A 21,446-nucleotide genomic window follows, 5' to 3' on the forward strand; every position below is an offset into this window, starting at 1 on the left:
CATAGAGTTACTCATTCCAGAAAAATATAAATTGGAAGCATATTAAACGTGCTAATCACCTGATTATCATCACACAACGAAACTCATAGGAATATGGGTGCGGGTACAGTTGTTAAAACTAATCTTAAAATTAGAAAAACCATGATCAGTCGTGAGGATGTAATAGATGACGATTTTGTTGATTGGTGGGCGACGTGGTTGAGCAGCTTCACGTTTTTGTTAAAGCTGAACTTTAAAGCGTAACAAAGTTTCTCCTCAAAGTTCAGCTTGCAGAAGACGTATCCACTGGTACCCAAGGGGCGGAAAAATTGTAAATTACTTCCTAGAGTTACCAGTTAAAAATCTATGGAACGAGACATATGTTATAGGCGGACGTAGTGACATACGTTACAGGTCGACGTCATGAAACAGGTTGGAAAACCCGTTGTTTATATTCCACGGACGACATCGACCGAGGTAATCCTTCAGGAGAGCTTTCGAAAAAAAGCAAAAACTCTTTGCACAATGAATTGAGTCTTGAAGAAAACAGCTAAAAACTCTCAAACAGAAAAACAAGTCCAATTATAACGACTTAAAGGGCGATACATATGTAGCTGATGTACAGTACAGAATATTAATAGTACCGTCTGATTGTTTCAGAAAATGATAACTACGTTCAATTTTCGAGCCACATAGTGGTTTCGAATAAGTGGGATAAATTCTGGAAACTAAGGATTCAAACTTTAGCTCTTGAATGAAGCAATTCTAATTGAAATTAATAAAATCCAATCATGCCAATGCCCATCCATGAATCAAAGCGTTATAAGAGAAAAAAAAAAGACAGAATACAAGAACCCCGAAACTTGCGACAAAGGAAAATGAGAAAACCCTGGGAACAGCAGTTATGGTCAAGTAGGAAGCATGGAGAGGAAGAGAAGGGTTCCCACCTCCCACCACCGGCCGCGCGAGCTTTCAGAAGGGCGCTGCAGCTAGCGGGAGGGTGGAGGGTCAGGCGGCTATTGGCGCGACAGCTCCCAGAAGGAGCCTCGTCGAGAAGCCTGGGGCTTGGGGAGGAGGAGAGTGACGCAGCAGCCATGGAAAGGGCCGCCGAAGCCATGAAACCAGTGACCAAGATTCCTTCCCCACGCTCTCTCTCTCCCTCTCTCTCAAGCAACTTTGCGTGCTCCCGTCTTGTGATGGATATGACTCCGGCGACGCCGAGCACTTTGGACCGAGAAACAATAATATCTGTGCAATTTCAATGGAAACTAATTAACAGAAAACTTCCCAACTTTACAAATATTTAATGAACCCACTTAATCATTTATATATTTTGGGGAGCAGGTTATTTGTTAACGTTAACAAATAACAACAGGACAGGTTAAATATTATGGTCTCTGACAAAACAAAAGACTATGTCTAATGATCTAAAAGTAATCAAAATCTTGTTACTGGTTAAATGGAAGACCCTCCCTCCTATCAGGGCAAAAGTAATACCAAAAATTTTTCCATAAAACTTTTTTAACATGGGAACATATCTTCTCATATTAGCAAGCATCATTTCATCGTAAAAAAATGTCATGGTACGGCTAACTACAAAGCCTTTCGAGTATGGTTTCCTAAATCAGGAAAACAAAACTTTAAAAGCTGTGATTAAAAGTGCTATGACAGTCAAATTAGCAGTTTGCTTTTGAATTTCAGAAGTTATGAACCTGGCTTTTGCAAAAAACCTGTAAAATGTAGTTGTTCAGATGGAAGGCACTCATTTGCTTGTGATAAAGGTATTCCTCTTCACTCCTCCCACAAACTTGGTCGCGTGGCACTTCCAATTTCCTAATTGCCCATGGATCACACGCAGCTTTTAAAGGGGCTAAATTGATTTTTATGTAGTGAGCTCAAGTATAAATTAAGATGTGACGCTCACACTTTAAACTCAATTTGAATACAACTTTATGAGATAGCGATTTTGTGCCATGCCCTAAGTTATAGCTGCAGTGTGCAATTGCGCTTTACTTTATTTACATCTAGAAACATAATTGGTTTTTAGTTTTTTACATGTCAGTGTACCTTTAAGTTTGATATCTAAATTTGGAATGCTCCTCAACCAGAAATTTTTTACTCTGCCACTGTCCCTACAAAAAAAAAAAGAAAAAAAGAAAAAAAAAATGTATTCCCATGGTTTATATTAAAAGGGTATTTTAGTCATTTTATATTGGTAATTTTTATTTATATCAATTTTCCTATGTAGGGGAGCCTTCCATATAGTTAACAGGGGCATTTTGATTAATTTGAGTTCACAACAAATGGACCCTTAATATGAAACGTAATAAATAACATGCTGCGATCATAGGATTTGATATTCATATATAATTGGTTCCAGTTTTCATGGAACCTCAGCCAAACATAAAACTTAGATTGGTGTGGACACATGGTGGCTAGTGTGGGCAGTTGTTCACACCAACCTCACAAAATTAGTTTAATATATATGTTAATCTGTTCGTATATTTGATTGTTATACGTATAAGCGTCTCAAAGAAATTCAAGGTATTAAATGAGTGACCCACCTAGAAAAAAATCTCTGACTCCGCTAGTGATTAAGACCCAGTTATCAAATTGTACACTGAACTTGTTAAGCAATTGAATATAAAATATTTCACTTTATATAGATTTGTATTCAGTGGTAAGCAAATAGATGCATTTGACCCATTTACAGCATTGCTAATTTACTATACTTTACAGTGAAAACTGCACTGAGGCCTGCTTGTGGTTATGGTGGCATAAGATGATAAGATCAGTAGGTCATAGGCAAAAAGTAATGTATCAGTTTTTGAAGCCCAATAGTTTTGGCAACAGTCAAGGCCCTACCCACTATACCAACCACATGAAGGATTCATAATTACAAACTTTATATTCTGAAAATCATAAAAATTAAAATTTATCGTATTTGAATTGTAGATCGTCATTGTATCTTTGAAATTGAAGGTATCGCTTGAAATAGTGTTTTGAAAGCAAAATCATTTTCTACTTCTAAAAATTGGTCGTAGGGTGTCTTCCAAAGCCCCCCTAAAATAATTGTATTCTTTTATGAAAAATTTCGGGCATATCACTTGATTTTTATTTCCCCATAGATCAAGAGCTTTGTCGGCTAATTTGGAGAAGGATTATGCATAAGACCTGCAGTTAATGTTTAATCATGTCGACATAACTGACTGGTGCTTGTGTGACTTGATAAATTATTGAAATAAGCAAGAAGTAGTGCTTTCCAGGGGCATAGATAGATGGGGGCTTCGTGGGGCATATGCTTCATGGAGCACATTCTATGAAAGCTTAAATTAGTGGTTGAATTGAATGGATATGCTTCTAATAGATCTGGGTCCAATTATATAGGACAACCATGTTACTATATACTTAGTGCTTCATGGAAAAAAAAAAATCTAGCTTGGCCCCTGGTGCTTTAGTTTTCTTTAAGTGGCACACTCTCTCTCCCTCTCTCTCTCTCTCTCACACACATCTTATTAGTTGCTTAAGTTTTTCAAGGGATAGGCACATGAAGTGGGAGGAGCTGGCAACCTTGAAGCTTATTTTATCATTTTTATCATACTTTATATGGACATAAGTAAATTCTCATAAAAGCATTTATCAAGTCATGTTGCAAAAGAGGAGCCACTAATGCACAAATTGAAGCACGATAGGACACGACATACACCAAAGAGACCTTGTATCATAGGAAATAAGGGGTTGAGTGGGGGTTTCGGTCTTCTTTGGGCAGTGGGTCAAAACCCCGCTCACCTAAAAAAATTGTTTGAGTCATGTCAGAAGTGAGTTTTGTGTTAATTTTCTGTTTTATTTATTATCTAGTGCTACTTGGATGTATACTTATATTTAACGACATGTATCTTGCTATTTTCTGTCAGACCAGAAAACAAGGTTGTTAGTAATTTGGATTTGACAAGGCAAATGAACGAGCTTCAAACTGGAATTTGAACTGTAGGAAGGTCCAAGTTTCATGACAATTAAATATCGTTTAATCAAATTTTAAAAACTGCTTTGCCCTCTAGTTTTCTAAAAATGACATAACCTGATTTTAACTGTTTTATAGCATCAAAATGGCCACAATCATACAAATATAATGAACTCTTTAGTTTTGCAAATTGGCTGTTTTCTTTGTCACATTAGCATTCCAAGAATCTAATTTTACAAAGTTTGGACACAATTTGCCCTTTGAGAGAAACGAATTACAATAAACTATCCAGAAATGTTGACTTGCAATAAAGGGCACTTGGGTCTTTTTTATAGGCATCCATTTATTTCTGACATGTAGACCAAATCTCCAACCAAGGTACAGTTTGCCTAGATTTAAGAAGAATTAGTTGATTTTTGTATTTTATGTTCTATTTTTTAGGATAATTAGTATATGTATTCATGTATTTTATTGTTTATTTGGGTAGGTGTGGCATGGTGAGCCATATAGTGCTTAGGTTTGCTTATTTAGCCATTTCAATATTTATTCATTTCGAATGTTTTACTAACTAATCACAAGTTTGGCACGATCAGAGAAGAAGCCAAATTTCCTTTTTTTGATAAGGCACTAAATATATAATTAACATAATTTCAATTGACCATGGAGCAGTGACTCAGATCTCACGGGGCTACCTCATATAAATAAACTTAATTCACTCAAGTTTCAATACTAATTTAACCTTTCAAAGAATGCTTCCACGGATTACACCTCATGGAGACCCCACCTGCCTCTGCCCTTGAGTACAGTCCTGAGCAATAGGTTTAAGAATTTTATCCATTGTAGTATACGTACGTTTATCTTTTGATTAATTGAATGCTCTTTATGTGACATTTCGTGTATCTTTCTATGAGCATTTGTTCAGTCGATTAATAAAATTGAGTTCTTAGTAGGAAACTAAATCCTTAAACCCCGTTGCATAGTGGATCGACCCTTACTCGCTGCTATTGTTGAGTTCAGTGAATTTATTGTGTTAAAAAAAACTTAAAAAACAACAAAATTTCAGTGTATAAAAGGGGCTTCAATACAAAAAATGCGTCAAATCACAAGCGATACACTGGCCTAGATCCCATCGAAACAAAAAAAATTTATCGGTCACAATTGTGTTTGATGAAGCCGTCTTCCTGTTTCTCCTGGCATGAATTTCTTCTACAATTGGCATTGTTGTGCTCATAAGTATGTGCAGGTAAGCGCTAAACTCTCATTTGGTTTGTAGACTCAACCAATTACAGACTACCAATAGATTAATATTCATGGCCATTGCATAAACTGCAGTCGTAACTTCGCAGGGCAACACAACGCCAAGAAAATTGAATGCTCGATATTAAGGTGATAGCCGCCCTTCGCATACAAGTCCTAGTTGCAGCAAGTATTACGTTTTCTCAAGCATGTTAGGTACATCTGGTTCTACCAAACTTTCGTTGCTTCCCAGATCCCATTAGCCCAGGTAATTATTCCAATCGGCAGGCCGGTCGCCGGACAAGTAGTGAATCAGGCGGTATGTACGAAGTTTCCGCGCCGGAAATCTTTCGGGCAGTCTGTGCCCTCGGTTTTTGCCGGAGGAGGTGGTAGAACCGGAGGAGGAGCAACGGCAGCGGCAGCGGCAGTGGCAGCAGGATAGCCGATCTTGTCCTTGCCTCCGCCCAGCCAGCTTAAGGAACACAAAGGAAAGGGATGCCAGGAAGGACCACACTGGATTGGGCGGCGAAGCCCGACCATCTTGGCGGGATCCCGCGGAGGTTGATATTCGCAGCGGTGGGTGCGTTCTCCAAGGTTGTGGCAAGCTTCCTCAACTCGACGTCTGTGCACAACTCGGAGACCCTTCTCAATGTCGTCCGGCACAGGCCGGCCGGGACGCCTCTGCTCACCGTCAGCAACCACATGTCCACGTAGGAACCACGGCTCCCCCTCTGCCTTTCTTCTTCTTCGTCTCCCTTTCTGTGTCCCTTAGAAGGATCTTAAGTGGATGAAAACGCGTGTTTGGGTAGGTTGGACGATCCGCTTCTCTGGGGATTCAAGGGTTTCCCATCCACAGACTCGAACTTGGGACGTTGGTCGCTTGCAGCAGAGGACATTTGCTTCAAAAATTCCATATTGGCTTATTTCTTCCGGATCGGTAGCTTTCTCTTTCATCTCCTTTTCTTGCGTCTTTCTCTCCCTTTTTTAAAATTAAATTTCTGTCAACTGTATGTTTATTTTTGCCTTCTCTATTTGAACTGTTTGTTGTGCTTTATGAAAAGGTTAGTAAGATCTTGTTATCTATGGTCTGAAAGCATGAAACCGCACCAGAATAAGATAAGCATGGAGAATGCAACGAATGAGCACGTTTGCTAACTGATGCAACTGAACGAGTCATGCCAAAAAAAAAAAAAAAAAAAAAAAACTCAGTTCATGGATGAGTATAACCCCGTCTTGCCAAATTCTTTAGTAGAAGATATGCGTGAAGTAACGAACAGTTGCTTAATCGTACACCGAGAAGTCGGTTCATAGCTCTGTCAGCTCGCATTTGGGTGGTGACTTGTGCTAAATGCATTCACCTGTGTATTTCTAAACTGTGACCACCTTTGTGCCTTCCCTCTCATCCTCCCCTGGCCCTGTTAATGAGGTGCTCGAGTGTTGCCTCAGTCAGAGTGTTGGTGTGTCCCATAAGGTAATGAGCTTGGGTGAACGACATTTTTTATTCTTCCCAGGTTAAAAATTTTAGACTTTTGAGGAACTGACCAAATTTTGGGAAGAGGGATGTAAACAAGAGACACTATTGCGGTGGTTGAGAGTCTTCAGACTGACCAAATTGTGGATAGCGATGAACTATACTTTTCAGTTTCCGTGTGGAAAGCATTTCATTAAATTGCAGGCAGTTTGCTAACTGACATGATGAAAAGTGAGAACGAAAAAAAATGATGCACTAGGGATGCTGGTGCTTGTTTTAAGTTGCTTAAACGACGATCAGGAAAGAGGACTCCATGAGTCGTGTTGGTAAAAGCCTGGGAAGATGCCAAGCTTTGTCTTGTTCAGCTCATTTGTTGGAGAGTTGTTGGACTTTTTTTATATAATGCAGAACCGTGGTTCTTTAACATACCTTCATATGGTGCAGAGTTGTATTATATGATTTACATCAAAACCATGGACGAGAATCAAACTTGTAACTCAAAGAGGTCCTTTGATTGCCTACTCTTTGCCGTTCCAGGAGCAGCTCTTCCTGGAGTACCTGGAATAGCTGTTCAAAGAATAAACTGTTCTTCAGTCTTTCGCTTGCTTTAATGGTCCAGAGAACAAGTTAACAATAGCTGTGCCTGTTTCTTCCCGTTGGATGCATTGTGAGATCTGATGGATGTGGAAGAGGCAAAATGCATTGCCCCTCCCATTCTACCATCTCATGTTTGCATCCCATACTGCACTCGACCACTTTGTGGAAATGCTTAGCATGCCCTGCAATCAAAGGTTTCTCTTTTTGTGAAATTTCTTTAGCAAATATAACCAATCTTACCATGCTGCATGTTATGAGCCACTCTCCAAATATGCCTCCTATGTGTGTCACCAATGTTTTGAGTTGTTTTTCATAAACTTAACTATTACATGAAAAAGTTACATCAATAAATAAATGAAAGCTAGTGGACAAATTAAGTTTGATGATGTAGTCTTTTTTGTCCCTTAGAGATCTGCAGTCCGTGTAACATGGATGCATGAGAAATGCTGAGCAGCCTTTAGACATGGGCATACCGGACCATTGGGCACTTTTGGATCAAGTTTCTGTCAGACAGTTCGATCCAAAATTTTAAGTGAAGATCTTTCACTTTATTTGCCACTTTTTTTTAACTTTAATTTAATGTGATTATAGGTATGAGTTGTTGAACTTACAGACTAAGTTGTTTGATGCATTATGCATGAACTTGTGAATTGTTTTGCTTCAGTTTTGTGGATCATGTTTATGCATACCCTACCACACCCTCATTCCCCACAGGTATCAAATTACCCTCTCCAAACTCATACCCCCTGTACCCACACCTGCACCCATGTGGCTTAGTCCCTAAGTGATATTAGACATTAATTAGGACTTAGGTTGTCAACTATCCCTTTGGCCCCCATCTTAGGATTTGCTCTTTATACCCATATTATAAGTTCACATAGTTGTATTCTAGTACTCTTTAGTTAAAATTTGAATTCTTTTGAATCTACTGTCCCTGAGGTACAAGTTTCTTTTGGGCTGGAAACATGTCTTGGAGCGTTCATCTTTTGACTTGTATTTGTTCTTCTCTTCCTCCTATCGTTATTTGCAGTATTCTACTGATGAGCAAACTTTTCTATCTGCGGTCATTTGCCTTCATTGAACTTGATGCTCTAGCAACGAGTGCCTTCTGTTACTAACTCCTCAGTTTGAAACTTATGCCATCTACTTCAAATTGATGGTGGTGTTTCTCATACTTAAAATTTTGAAACAAAAAGTTGGAAGATTCTAAATGCATCTTATTCAGTCTTTTTCTTTTCTTCCCGTTAAAGTTATCCTGCAAAATACTTTTAGTGGATCAAGTTGTCCTTGTCACATAAACTGGGAAATTTTGTTGTAGGCTATGCTTCTGTTCATATTAGCTTTTGCATGTTTTTCTTTTTCATTCCTTACCAAGACTATGTCATAGTTGGGCTTCATTTATTTTTGATGTTTTTGAAATTAGGGTTTGATTTCTAAGCAAGGAACTCCACAGGAAAATGCATTCCTGTAAATAGAGGGGCTGGAATATATCAAGAAAACATGAATGAAGCACTCGATCGATTAAGTGATGGAGAATGGGTAAAGAACATCTCAAGATTAAATTTGATTCTCCTGCAATAGTGCATAGAGTTTGCATGAATCAAGCATAATGAGCTTCTTAGTTTATGTCAATGGCAGTTGCATACATTTCCGGAGGGAAAGGTGTACCAAGAGAATTGCCCAATAAGACGGCTAAAATGGGGAACCGCTAGTCTTATTGTTCGAGCGCCTGTAACACCAATAGTTCTGCCTATTGTACATTGTGGTTTTCAAGAGGTAACATACAGAGAAATGTTTTGTGGTTTGCTGAATTTTCTCTGTTCATGCTTTTATTTATCATTATTGTACCATGGATGCTTGTGGACTCTCCAGATACAAGGGTTAGGGAGGGTCTCCTTTCCTTGAAAATCTATTACCTGTTGATTTGTGGAAGTTCAGCATGTTGTGTTTCAGACATGTTTGTTGATGAAACCTGAGAGAGAGAGAGAGAGAGAGAAACCCCTTTTTCCAAGTCCTGTTATCAAAGTCATCAGCATATTGAAGGAGAAAACGTTAAGAAATAATAGTAGGACAGTTGATTTAACATCTTTTGACGGGAAAGCTTCTGGAACTTGAAAAATTGGATCACTGGCAAAACTTAACTTTGACCACTATTGCAGGTGATGCCTGAGAAATCCTTTTTTGGGCGAAGGCCTCCTCTTCCGCTTTGCAGGAAGGAGATTGATGTAGTTGTTGGAGAGCCTATGGAATTTGATCTTGTTGAATTACGACAGGCAGCTAAATCCACACCCCAAGAATCATCTGACCGCTGCCATGGTTGGCCTACAACAAAACATGGACTGGATGAGGCGGCACAAAGATGGTTGTATATTAACATTTCTAATCAGATCCAAAGCGCCATGGAGTCTTTGCGGTGTTTTGCTGTTAGCCTTAGAAAATTGAAGGTGTGATGTTGAAGACCGTCAATCATGTCCTTCCCGATTCTTGTATCTTATCTGAGGAGTAATTTTTATCTATTGATTTTCTAATTTATAGCTGCAATTCCATTCGAGTAAAGAATAGCTAAATTTCTGAGACTTTGTTTAGTTGGAAAAGCAATACACACTTGCGCTCTGAGCACAGGTCTAGGTCATCACTGAGTAGCTTCGTGAACGCATGAGACATCAATCTTTTGTTGTGATGACTCCAGTTTGGTGATTGGAATGTTTCATATGTTACTGCACCTCTGGTGCTGCAGGATAGATTTTCTTGGTTCAGAAGGGTACCGTTTCAGATCACTCCCTCAGAGGAGTACTGTGGACGGGGCTATAAATTGGTGAATGCAGTTGAAATAGTTGGTTCAGAAAGCATGATTCTAGTAAATAGTAATGCCAGTAAAAGAGCTTCGCATTTGAGGTGAGAAAAACTAGGTACAAGGTTTTTGAGGCAATTACAGCTTGCATGGATGTAATTTTTGTTGGTCTATCTTAATTACAGAAAAAATAGTAATGTTCATGGTGGCTCCCATATGGTTCCTGCAAACAGACAAGGAGACGGGTGGAAAACAATGGGATGGAAGACGAGTGGAGAGCATATTATTATGCCTGCACATCCCTAGTGACTGAGAAGACATGGTGAGTTCTTCCAGGTTCTTGGTGTAGGGCACTTGCGTTAATCTTACCTAGCATAATTTTCTAACTATAAAAAGCATTTTTTATTCATTAATAAGCTGAAAGCTTCCATGACCGTGTATCTAACTAGAAAAAGCATTTTTTTTTGTGAATCCGGGGGCGCGGAATTTGCCTTTTACTCCGTAACACGTTTATGTTGATTTTTCTGTTGTAAATCACGAGGTTTCACTTTTTATTCCAGCATTTAAACGCCTATCTCACAATTAAAGGAGAAAAATCTTCAACCAGGTTGGCATAAGGGACGCCAAAAAATTGAATTGATGTGGGCATACTCTTAAAATGATTTTTTTAAAGTCAAATATAAACAAAGAAAATCCATATCGGAATCTGAATATAAAATCTGATTTCACAATCTAAATATGATCTGAAACTGATTGGGAACCGAATTAAAAATATAAGAGCATTAGATAGAGTATATTTGTTTAAAAATAAATCTGACCCATATCCCAATCAGATATTTATGTGTGAATCCCATCAAATGTTCATTTTTTAAATCTATCGGATTCGATTTCTTAATTGGATTTTTTTTTTTTTTGCATATCTGATGGTTTTGAAAGGGTTTGATCAAATAAAATATATTGACATCCCTAAACACGAGCTTAGTCAGTTGCCATTTCAAATTTCTAAAAAATCAACCTCATGTTTTCCAAAAAAAGAGATACAGATGTGCAATATCCAAGGCATCGAATGTAAGCTTCGTACCTTGGGAGATGGGGGGAGAAGAGTGGGGTTTTCTTCCTCTTATTGAACGGTAGGACTCTTTATGTTCATCCACTAATAACATAAAAACATAGTTTATTGAGATTTAATAAAATATAATTTTATCAAATGAAATTCAAGTAGAAGTTGACTTCCTGTTTATATATATATATATATATATATATATATATATATATATATGTATATTCCAATTGCCAACAAAGTTGTGTACTTTCTCAAGCCATGCCTGAGGTCTAAATTGATGACGGCAATCAAAAGTGGTGACCTGATCTCAGTTTTGCCTTTATCCTTGTTTTTAAATTTTTTTGCTTCGAGAACAAGGTTGGTGGAGGTCTGTACGACCCGTCCCTACAACAAAGGCCACGGCCCACATGTTTCTGCGGCAAAATGGGGATATAACAAAAGAGAGCTTGTGGCCATGGCGTCGCTGAGACATATTCTACGTGTGTCAGCGGTGACGCTATGTGTTGCTAGAATGTTTTCTTTCCAAGATGAAGATGCTGCTTATTGTCCAGTCAGAGTCTGGACTTGATGGGGATTTCAAGGAAGTAACGGGTGGCGCAATTTTTTATACTGTGGGCTTCCTTCTTTGAGTTGGCGATCGGATCCATCAGCTGTGGGTTCAGATAGAGATGTGAGAGCTTTGAATTTAGGGTTGGACATGGGTCCAAATTAGGGGTGAACACTGGTCAGTCAGCTCGAGCTTGACTAAGGAAACCTCGAGCTTGACTAAGGAAACCTCGAGCTTGACTCGGCTCAAGCTCGAGAATAGCTCGACGAAAGCACCGCGAGCTTGACTTGGCAGTTACGTGTTGAGCTCGAGCTCAACTCAATTAAGGCTCGACAAACTTGTTTAAATAGAATTGATATTTATTGTTACGTATTGAGTTCGAGCTCAACTTGATTAAGGCTCGACAAACTCGTTTGGATAGAATTAATGTTTATCGTTGCGTGTTGAGCTCGAACTCGACTCGATTAAGGCTCGACAAACTCGTAAACTCGTTTGAATATATCGACTTGATTAAGGCTCGACAAACTCGATAAAGCTTGAGCTCGACTTAGCAGTTACGTGTTGAGATTGAACTCAACTCGATTGTTTAAACAAGTCGACTCATGTACCTCTCTCTCCTACACGTTAAGCACATGACTCGGCTCGTACTCATTCACCAGCTGAGCTTTAACCAGTCGAGCTAGTCATTGTTCACCCCTAATCCAAATCAGTTTGTATAGGACTTTCTCGTTGAAGACAAATATCTAATTTTGTTGAAGACCCGTTTTCGATTATAAACGCAAAAAAAACAGATCAAATCCGTCTCTGTTCTCTGTATTTGTGGATTGGAACCTGAATTCTTAGACTCCAAAACGAAATAAAAAAATGTCCAGTCGGTCAGATCTCTTTTTACAAATTTTAAACATGCATACGTATTTGAATATGGGACAATAATCATACACTTATATATTCAATGTGCAATATCAGTTTAAAACAGGTTTATCAGTGGAGGAATTACATGTGAGCTGATACATGCAGTTGCCCACACCAACCCTATAAAGTTTTATTATTTTTTCACAAGTGTCTAAACTCAAAATTTATGGATTTACCATTGCATATAGGAATAGCGGCATCAAACTTTCTCTCATCGCCTAGCTGTCACTTTTGGCTGTATCATATCCTATCCAAATCCGACTTAATTTCAAGGTATTTAGGTGATCCATATCCGACCTACTGGCAAAGAAGGTTAAGAACATATATATATATATATATATATATATATATATATATATATATATGGATGAGTATGACAGCAGCTCGGAGTCATAATTCTCTCTTTCTTTGGAGGCCAAGTTGATCGATTCTTATCCTCCTCTTCCTTCTCTCTTACTATCTCTCTCCTTCTTACTACCTGATCAGAGACAAATTAAGGGCCTGCCTTCAATTTTTCTTTGGGAGAAAAATTATTGAACAAAAGTTTTTATTATATTGTTTATTGTCCCTTCTTAAGTATATATTAAAAAAGGTGAAGGGCCGTTGCATCAGTTTTCTATTTCTGCCAATGAAATATATTTTTTAGTATAGTTTTAGTGGTGGTAGATGATCAAACATCTTTTGTTTTTTTCAGTCAGTGTGAGTGGTTTTGCTGAAGGATTGGTTTCCTGATCAATATGAGGAAAAGACCGGTCCAACGAAGAAAACTGAACCCCCAATTTGTCATCTTCTGTTTCGGGAGTGAATATTTTATAAGCAAGTGAATTTCTGGGAAACCCTTGTATATGGACTATTTATGAGAATGCATTGACATTTTCCAAAATCCCTGAAATAATCGTTATGATAATAATGCATTTGCATTTTCAAAAGTCCCTGAAATAATCGCTACATGAAATCACTCACACGCCGCATATGTTCTTTCTCATTCCTCCACACACTTCATTTGTATCTCTGAAATAATCGGTGCTTGAAGTTCCTCTACGAGTTGTTTAGGCTTCAGGAAACTTTTGTTCCACAAAAAGGTACGTGGAGCTAAAGGAACTGTAGATCTCAAATTCACGATGATCTGAAATCACTAGTAACTCATATCCGTAGATTTAAGGTTGGACATTTAATCCAACCTTCAATTCATAGTTTCTTGCAGGTAACTTGGATTTTAAGTTTTATGTTACTGAGATCTTCAGTTTCAACCACGACACACCAACAACAAATAAAAGATTTGATAAAATGTCCAATCTTCAATATCTCTGTAATTAAAAAAACGTGAAATTAGAGGGATAATGTACAGAACTTAAAAATAAACAAATAAAAAGAACTCAGACTAGACTGTTTAGTGAGAGGAGCCATTGCTTTGCTCGACGACAGTAAGGCTGGGCACCCGGCCTGGCCACGGGTGGGGTTACCCAGTACCCAGCTCGACTCGAGTCTCAGCTCAGCTTGACTTAATTTTAGGGTATTTACGTGATTCATATTCCACCTACACTTACTCTCTCTCTCTTTATATATATATATATATATATATATATATATATAGAGAGAGAGAAAGAGAGAGAGAGAGAAAAAAAAAAAAAAAAAAAAAAGAAAGAAAGAAAAAGAGGAATGACAGCGCCCGTCATGGCTGGGACTCGGGAGTCATGCATTTCTCTTATTTTTGGAGGTCAAGTAGACCCGTCCTTTTCTCCTCATTTTCTATACTTCTCTTTCTCGTCTAGATTTTACTAGCTGCTCCCTCATCAGCATAGACAAATTAAATTAAGAGCTTGCAGAAAAAAGATTATTGTACAAGGGTTCTTATTATACTGTTTATTGCCGCCTCTTAAATATATATATTCGGAATCAGTTTTCTATTTCTGCCGATGAAAGTGGTGACGACCGACGATTACGTAAGTGGGTGGCAGATGATCAAACACGAACATCTTTTGTCTTTTCAGACAGTGTGGATGGTTTTGCTGAAGGATTAGTTTCCTAATTAATCTGAGGGGAGACCCGTCCCAGGAAGAAAACTAAACCCCACAAATTCGTCAGCTTCTGCCTCAAGAGGACGCAGGGATGGAATATTTTATAAGCGAGTGAATTTCTGAGAAGCCTCCCTACATGTGGATTATTTATGAGAATGCATTGACATTTTTTAGAATCCCTGAAATAATCGCTTATAATAATGCATTGGCCTTTTCAAAAGTCCATAAATAATCGCTACCATGAAATCACTCATGCCCGTGCTTTCTTTTTCTATTTTTAGAGGCCATTTAGGCAAACGAAACAATTTGTAATTGCTACTTTGAGGTAGATTCATAGAATGCTTTTTAATGTGTTTCATGAATCTTCTTCAATATTTATTATTTCATTCACGAAACAAACCGGTTATAGAACCCCTTATAAAGGTAACAGCCGAGATGATTTTTTAAAAGACAAAAATGCCCCTACTCACCTGAAATAGAAAGGGCTTTGGTTCTCGCTGAAATAGAAAAATTAATCCTTCTACTCACCCGAAAGCAAGGTCATATTAGTACATTTTCTACCAACGCTGAGCCTTTGTTTCATCGTATGAACCATAAAGTTTTCGGAAGTTTCATTCCACCACACAACACCCCTTCCTTGAAAAAACGCCCTTTATTAAGAAAGAGAAAGAACAAGAAAGAAAAAAAAAAAGAAGGAGGTCAATGTAATAATGAAAAGATAGCATGTTGCTTCTAAAAACAGCTGGTCAGCTGGCCACTACAAGGCGCAGCTGCGGAGATGTTTCCTGTGAAAGTTATGGACAAACAAACTTTTGATTAATTTCGGTCTCATCCGATTTGAAATTAGGTCTAACGACATCCCCGATTCTTCCGCCCCACCACACACACACACATATATATATATATATGTTATATGTAAATGGAATGTATGGGCGGAGGGAGAAGGAGAATTTTGTACTAAAATTCGAGCAACAGATGCAAATTTAAATGACTCGATAAAACATTCATGGAAACAAGTTGGATTCTGCCACCCTCACTATTTAAATAAATAATTTTAATTGAAAATTTTATATATTTACAAAAAGCATGAAACATGTAAATGCATGGGGTAAAAGTATTAGCTGCGGGGATTTACAACTCCAAGCCACGATCAAGTTTCTTAATTGATGTTTCATGATGAAAGAAAATTTTCTCTTTCATATGTAATGAAACAAAATCAGAGCCATCGTGTGCTCGTATACTATTTCAAGCAAAATGTAAACATTAGGGTTCTTACAAAAGTTCCAGCTTATTTCAACTTTACACACACACACATGCACATATGTATTTTATAGGATTTTTGGAATTCAGTTTTCGACCTTTGCAGCACACTAAGCAAAGTATTTAATTGACCGATGCAATGTCGGTGATTAATCAAAGTACAAATAGCCATAAGATTTCACTTCATATATATATATATATATATATATATATATCTAGAGAGAGAGAGAGAGAGAGAGAGAGAGAGGCTTTTGTCACCCACTCGGACCCGGAAACCATGGTGATTCGCTAGAGTCTTCCATTTGTGTGGGTCAGTCACATCTTACGGCAGCTAGATGATGTAACACGAGAGGCATCATCAGCCCCTTGGAAGTCCACCGCTAATCAAGCTCCATTCCTTCCAAGAAGACGAAAGGAAAGAGCCGAGCGCGATGGCGTCCGGACAATTTTCCGAGAGCGTGCGTTTGACGTTCGGGTTGATTTCCTGGTACGAATTCGTCCCTTATCTACGGAACGTGTTCAATCCATTGACCCACTTTCCTTTTTCCTGCCGAATTATTCGCGGCAGTTTTTTATTTTGTGTAAGTTGAATGGTGCATTATTTTCTCATAGAGTTCGGAATTCGAATTCACTCGCACAAAAATTGGATGCGTCAAATTTCTGAGCTTCACTTCTGTTAATGGTTATTAAATAAGGGTTTTTTTTTTTATTTTAATTTTCTAATGTTCGTATAAGGCGGAAATTTGTAGACCGAAAACATCTGCCAATTCTTTTTTCTCGAGTGTGCTCTTGAGTTTGAGAAAGTTTATTTATTTAGTTTGAAAAATAACATAAAAAATTATATCCAGTTTTGCAAATACGGCTAAGGTAACTTTCAAAGGTTATGAAAAAAAAATACTTATGATATTAATAGAAATTAATTTGATCATATTATGTGGTAAGTTAAAGTGGCTAATACAAGTTAAGAAACATTTTGTTTGTCTTGAAAATATTTTGGTCGTTTTATCTCATTAACCCAACTTGATTTAGTCATAATCTAAAACTTAATTAGCCAAAAGTTATCTTTCTTTTTTAATACAGCAAAACTTAAGCGTTAGCTTTTGTCTTTCATTATTGTCAAATCTTTAAGTGTGCTTATCAAAATTTTCTTAATTAAGGGAACTGAAAAAAAAAAAACCTAAGGGGCCTAACATAGTAGATAGAAGTATCAATATATCTAATTTCGATTGAATATCCAACCGAACCATTTCATAAGAATAAGATATGGAAAAAAGTTTAATATGCAATTAAAAAATCAGATGATATATGAAATGACATTCAATCAAATTCAGATTTAAACATGCATAAATATTGATCTGATTCAGATTCAGATTCAGTTTCAGATCAAATTTAGTTTTTAAATAAATATTTTATATCCAATATTTTTTATATTTTGAAAATCAGCATATTTTGTTCAAAATTTCGATTCAGATTCAGTAAACTCAGATTTGGATTTGGATATGGCTTTTTTAATTTGTATTAGAATGATGTAAATATCTGAAATTACAGAGATATAATTAAGGGCATATCCAGAGCCCTTATCAAAGAATGAAGAAAGATGAGGCCTGTTTTGAAATTATAAATTACAAAAATGGTTCGCGGTCATTACGCTACGCGGAGAAGAATGGAAAAAAAAAATCCAGCTGCCCCTTTCACAAACAAGAGGCCGCGGAAACAGCTTGCGCCTTGGATTGCTTTGCTTTGATACCGACCCAAACGCTGAATATCCGCCACGGTATCTCGCTTTCTCACTCTTCCATACATATCTCCACTGTATGTTTACATATAAATACATGTGCTTCGGTTTCTTTCTTCAACGATCAATCGCTCAGAAAACACTTTGCTGCAAGATCATTTCCGTCGCCTGACAAATCTTTTCATCACCGTCAAGAAGATAAAGAGATATCGAGAAATTAAAGCTGCCTTTGCTGGTTTCTATCCTTTCTCTTCTTCTTCAAGAGCCTTATCGGATACCAAGTCGGCCAAAGCCCTCGTAATTCGCACTCCAGTTCTTGTTTTCAAGGGCTTTTTAAGAGTGCTTCCTTGATCAACCAGAAAAAGAAGCGCCATCTTCTTCATTTTCTTCTTGGGAAGCATAGAATGCAGGAGCAGGGAAGTCCAAGCAAGCCCAAGTCGCCGCTTCGACGTTTTTGTGAGAAAATTTTCCCTAATGGCGCCAAAGCCGATCGGGAACAAACTTCGGGGACACCCTCCGTGTCTCCAAAGCGAAGCGATTGTTCTTCGCCGGCGAGAAGGTCCGGCGACCTGGAGCGTGTGTTTGGCTTCTTCGACAGTGACGGAGACGGGAGAATATCGCCGGCAGAGCTCAGGAGCTGCATGCGGACGATGGGGGAAGACTGGACGGAGGAGGAGGCGACGACCGCGCTTGGGTTCATCGACGCCGACGGCGATGGCTACGTGGGATTCGATGACTTCGTGAGGCTGATGGCGGACGGGAGGGGGGAAGAGGCGGGAGGGTCGGGTGGGGAGTCAAGGCAGAGGGAGGACATAAGGGCGGCGTTCTCCATGTATGCCGTCGAGGGCAGGGAGTGCATAACGCCCAGGAGCTTGAGGAGGATGCTCAAGCGGCTGGGAGATTCCAGAAGCGTGGCGGAGTGCAGGGCAATGATCAGGCGGTTCGACATCAATGGCGATGGCGTCCTTAGCTTGGAGGAATTCAACCACATGATGATGGCCTGAAACTGCTACCCATCTTCGGCGCGCCCATTAGCTCTGTCGTAGTGCTGTACAGGAAAACCACTTCTGGCTTGTGATTGGTCACCGCCATTAGAGGTGCAATGACGATGACCAATTGACCATGGTGAGACTTTTCAAAAAGGGGACCTGCGCAGCAGATTGTGAGGGTCACCGTTCATTCTTTCTCTCATCATCTCTTCACTCTTGGAAAAGGTGGGAAGAGAACGATGGGGCTAAATGTTTTGACTGGTGAATGAAAGCGACGACGGCAGTTGCTTCCAAATGTGATATTTTTTAGCTTCTGAAGGATAAACTCTTGTGAATGGCATTGGTTTTTTTCATTTTTCTCTTCAATATATGTTAATAAAAACAAAGACAGCAATGTGTGGCCTGGCCGTCACAATTCTTTTTTAGCGTTTTGTGGTTGAGCGCGATGTTTACAACCCACCATTTGGAAAAGGGCCGGAGGCCCGAAAGATCTCCCGTTCTTTCTGTAGCCGGAGACCGGAAAGATCTCCTGTTCTTCCTGTTTTCCGGTCTCAAATGATGCAGGTTCAACTTAAGTACCATGTGCTTCTCCAATTAAGATGCCGAAACATAATGCCTACATGAATCATCAAACTAGAAACATAAGCGTTTTATACGCCTTATCCAAATCAAATCGGACATACCATACCCCTTAGGCATATTCTTTTACCAAACACCTTTTTGAGCAAGCAATCGAATGTTCTCCCTTCCTATCACATAGGAACGCTTCAATTTTTGCGGCTGTATCGCGTTCTTCGTACGCATCGTTTTTGACGAAAAACTGCACAAAAAATATTAGCTACCCCGTATTACCTTTTTGACAATTTCATACTAATTTGGTAGTTGCAAAATTTGTAGTAAAGGCGATGCTTTAGCAAAATGTATCATCATCATCAAACCATTTAACATTATTAGATTTAAGGTAGCAATTTAGGATCCTAAAGAGGAATTAGAAGCAGGGCGTATGATTTTCGTCTAGCTTAAGCTCCATAATGAGCATGACAAAGAGAAATGGCCAAGGGATTTAGGAAAGCAAACAGGACTATATTTGATTCATCTAGGAGCAGAAAACAAAACAAGTAACAGAAGACAGATGATGCATGAAAGGTCAAACCCAACAGGTTTTTATTGCATAAATCTGGATCCTACCGCATAGATCCTTACATTTTGGGTATGAACAATGGAGATCCAAAGTTATGAGTCAAGACACCAATGGACTGTAGGAGCTTTGCCATGGGCTCTTCATCAGCATCACCTGTAATGTAGACAAAACATCGGATTTTACTACTGTGAAATAGAGAATTTGAGATCCTCGGACCTCAGATCCAACGCTATCAAATGCCTTTAGAAATGGTTCATTCTCTTTAAGAAGAAGAACTAATTTTTGGCACTCAAATTTGTAAATTGGTGCCGGACAATCATAATATTATACAACTTTTATATCATATTGCCGTAGTCGCCTGATAATATACAACAGAAATTTATAGATTTAGAACACATCACACTTCATCCGGATAGTTCAGGTCTGTTGAAATATTAACAAACACCTATGCATGACTGATTCCTCAACTCCCATTCTAAACTGCTCCATTTTCTGCTGTTACACATGCTTTTCTCTTTTGAAGTTAAGCATTCGAGACAGTAAATATGTTGTGATAGGTCATATTTTCACCAGGCCCGTTATTGATGAACACATTTGCATGCCCAGCTTTACATTTGAACCGAGCGTTAAAGAGATTGTTTGCCAATCTTAACACATGATGGATGGAAAGAAGATTATTCATATCGCCACCATCATTTTGGATAACATTCTCATGACCTAAACTATTCTTCAGGGGCCTTTTATACGCATGGAAAAAGGTCTTTTGTAGAATTTTTTTTCCAAAAAATTCAAAATTATTTTTCATAGGCATCAAACGTGCTTTTTTATCTCGAATCCGGAGTGGATTCAGGAAAAATTTACAAAAAAAAGTTGAATCATTCCATCTTTGGAAGAACATGATTGTCTTCGCCAGAAACTAGTTCATCATTTGCGGATAGTCGTAGTCAGCATTTACAACAATTTCTTTGGTCATTGTGTTATATATATATATATATATATATATATATATATATATATATATACCCATCTTATTCATGAAGACCATAGACCATCCGATCTATGGTGATTGATGGTTGAAAGAACTTATCATATTTTTTCCTTGTTTTTCTTTTTACTGTTCATCTTGATGGATCAAATGACCCTTTTAAGTGAGCTGAGAAACTCTAAAATTTAAATACTTAAAAAACACGATTTATTTGTCTATATATGTAGTCAATTCTGCCGGATACTAGATGGTAAACATTTATCACCAAATGGGCATTAAGTGGCCCCTCAGGGCACCATAAAGGGTCTCCACATCCGAAACCGTTATTAATGCCAATATAATGAGTTTTTTAGTAAAAATTTTAAAATTTGTTTTTGGCAAGATTGAATGCTTACAAACACATATAGAGGGAGAAAAAGAAAGAGAGAAGTCAGTTTTACTTCAAATTAGTGTTTATATTTCATGAAAATTTCCCTCTCAAAAGTAAAATATTCTTTCCATCTCACGTAACTTTTTCATCAGTCACTAGTCGTAACACAAAGAAGGCACAAGATAATCTTAGTTGAGTAGGCCCTCCAGCCAGCAAGCGCCGTTGCTTTTTTATTTTTAAAGATAATCTCAGTTAGCGGATAAATATGTCATCTATTCATTTTAATATATTTTTTAAGTATAAGCGGTTGATGATGATGGAGAGCAGGTGATTGAGCTTCTTACTGTCGAAAGACATAACAAACAATCCCATTTATTATAGATCTTTGTAA

The 21,446-nt window shown here is 38.2% G+C and overlaps 3 protein-coding genes across 6 annotated transcripts in view; 2 read left to right on the plus strand and 1 right to left on the minus strand.

Moving 5' to 3' along the window:
- LOC116246470 (stromal processing peptidase, chloroplastic) overlaps nt 1–1,198 on the minus strand; it is a 75,203-nt gene extending 74,005 nt beyond the window's left edge. For both annotated transcript variants that reach the window (XM_031618363.2, XM_031618362.2), the window contains exon 1: nt 927–1,198. In XM_031618363.2, coding sequence (XP_031474223.1) covers nt 927–1,096 — 170 coding nt within the window. In that variant the 5' untranslated portion in view covers nt 1,097–1,198. The remainder of the gene's footprint in view (nt 1–926) is intronic.
- A 3,851-nt stretch (nt 1,199–5,049) lies between these two features.
- LOC116246473 (N-acylphosphatidylethanolamine synthase) lies at nt 5,050–9,927 on the plus strand. Of its 3 annotated transcripts, none has more exons than XM_031618366.2 (6): nt 5,050–5,183; nt 5,287–5,886; nt 5,986–6,113; nt 8,698–8,783; nt 8,883–9,020; nt 9,404–9,927. In XM_031618366.2, the coding sequence occupies exons 2-6, from the start codon at nt 5,672–5,674 to the stop codon at nt 9,692–9,694; spliced, it is 858 nt and encodes a 285-aa protein (XP_031474226.1). In that variant the 5' UTR covers nt 5,050–5,183; nt 5,287–5,671; the 3' UTR covers nt 9,695–9,927. The 3 variants fall into 3 exon arrangements, with proteins under 3 accessions (XP_031474226.1, XP_049934120.1, XP_031474225.1); XM_050078163.1 differs by having other exon boundaries at nt 5,055–5,183; nt 5,273–5,886; XM_031618365.2 differs by lacking the exon at nt 5,050–5,183 and having other exon boundaries at nt 5,213–5,886.
- Nucleotides 9,928–17,633: 7,706 nt separating this feature from the next.
- Nucleotides 17,634–18,984, plus strand: LOC116263026 (probable calcium-binding protein CML31). Its single transcript, XM_031642598.2, has one exon. The coding sequence runs from the start codon at nt 17,975–17,977 to the stop codon at nt 18,572–18,574; it is 600 nt and encodes a 199-aa protein (XP_031498458.1). The 5' UTR covers nt 17,634–17,974; the 3' UTR covers nt 18,575–18,984.
- The last annotated feature ends 2,462 nt before the right edge of the window (nt 18,985–21,446 follow it).

This window comes from Nymphaea colorata, chromosome 1 (genome assembly GCF_008831285.2).
Source record: "Nymphaea colorata isolate Beijing-Zhang1983 chromosome 1, ASM883128v2, whole genome shotgun sequence".
In the NCBI taxonomy this organism is placed as follows: domain Eukaryota; kingdom Viridiplantae; phylum Streptophyta; class Magnoliopsida; order Nymphaeales; family Nymphaeaceae; genus Nymphaea; species Nymphaea colorata.